This window comes from Bison bison, unplaced genomic scaffold (assembly GCF_000754665.1).
Source record: "Bison bison bison isolate TAMUID 2011002044 unplaced genomic scaffold, Bison_UMD1.0 scf7180017864485, whole genome shotgun sequence".
Taxonomy (NCBI): Eukaryota; Metazoa; Chordata; class Mammalia; order Artiodactyla; family Bovidae; genus Bison; species Bison bison.
In genome coordinates, this window is record NW_011495045.1 from 1,499,199 (window position 1) to 1,501,003 (window position 1,805).

The 1,805-nt window shown below is 32.2% G+C and overlaps 1 protein-coding gene across 1 annotated transcript in view; it reads right to left on the reverse strand.

Annotated features, from left to right (window-relative positions):
* Window positions 1-777, reverse strand: part of LOC105005068 (chromosome unknown open reading frame, human C11orf65) — a 73,170-nt gene extending 72,393 nt beyond the window's left edge. The window contains exon 1 of the mRNA XM_010862923.1: window positions 697-777. Coding sequence (XP_010861225.1) covers window positions 697-777 — 81 coding nt within the window. The remainder of the gene's footprint in view (window positions 1-696) is intronic.
* Between the last annotated feature and the right edge of the window lie 1,028 nt (window positions 778-1,805).

The window sequence follows — 1,805 nt, forward strand, 5'->3', positions numbered from 1 at the left end:
TGATGGACAGGGAGGCCTGGCGTGCTGCGATTCATGGAGTTGCAAAGAGTCGGACACGACTGAGCGACTGAACTGAACTGAAGCATAGGCAAATAATGGAAACTATTTTTCCACACATCATTAACTGTTATGAAATTATTTTTGTATGCTAGAAACAGACACACCACTTTTACAGAGTGTTGATACTATCCTAGAGAGAAGAGAATTCATTTTACCTCTTGGCTCTCACCTAATCCAGTAAATCAACTTGGAATATTCCTTATTGGATAAGAAAACCACAGAGCATACTGTAACACAGCAAGAAACTACTACATTAATCCAGATATGCATTATGTCCTCAAGAGTAGGTACTCAATAAATATTTAATGAGTGAATGTATCCCTAACACTTGCTTGCAAACCTGATTCCAGAGTCAAGAAATAAAGTTTTCAGAGGTGAAAACCAAATAAGTGATGATTTCATTATAGTGGCCATTATCAAAGTACCTGACCTAGATCAGAAACTCAGTAAATGTTTGTGAGGCTAATAAGATAATTACTGTTAACTTTTTCAAACTTTAAAAAAGTCTACTTATCAAGCAAATGCTGGTGTATAACTCTTTAATATAGTAATACTGAAAGCCATTGAATTTTATAAATAGTTGAACTATATATTAATTGTATCTCAATAAAGCCACAAAAAAAGAAAGAAACTCACAAGAAAACATTTCCAGGCCTTCTGAATGACTCTGGCAGCTCTGTCTTTCCTTTCAAATTCTGATTCTTGTTTCAAAGCCATGTGAAAGTCCTAAAATAAAATAAACAAAGGAGTATAATTTTAAATTATATACTCCATCATGAAACTGTCACTAGAACTACATGAAATTCAAATAGAAAGTACAAAGGATATACTGAAAATGATATTTGGCATCAAAATAACTAAAATAAACATTAAAATTGACACCTTTAACTGATAGCCTCTGTTCCATTTTGCTTTTTATTGAAGTATAGTTGATTTACAATATTATATTTTTTTCATTATTTTTAAAGATTATACTCCATTTAATGTTACAAAATAATGGCTATATTTCCCTGTGTGTAAATTATATCCTTGTTGCTTTTCTACTTTATGCATAGTAATTTGTATGTCTTAACCCCCTACCCCTATTTTGTTCCTTCCCTTTTCCCACTCTTCACTGGTAACCATTAGCTTGTTCTCTGTATCTGTAAGTGTGTTTCTGTTTTGTTATATACATCATTTGTTTTAGTTTTTAGATTCAGCATATAAGTGATAATATAGAGTATTTGTCTTTGTCTGACTTTTTCACTAAGCATAATAATCTCTAGGTCCATTCACATTGCAAATGGCAGAATTTGTCCTTTTTGATAGCCAAGTAATATTCCACTATATATATATATATGCATACCACATTTTCTTTATCATTTATCTGTTGATGGACATGTAGGTTGATTAACTATCATGGCAATTATAAATAATGCTTCTAAAAATAGCAGGGTGCATACATCTTTTTGAATTATTGTTTTCATTTTCTTTGAAAATGAAACTCAACAGTGGAATTGTTGGATCATATAATAGTTCTATTTTTAGTTTTTTGAGGAACCTCCATACTGTTTTTCGCATTAGCTGCACCAATTTACATTCCCACCAACAGTGTATGAGGGTTCCCTTTTCTTCACATCCTCACAAACATTTGTTACTTGTAGACTTTTTGATGATATCTGGCATCTGGTCTCATCACTTCATGGAAATAGATGGGGAAACAGTGGAAACAGTGTCAGACTTTATTTTTTTGGGCTCCAAAATCA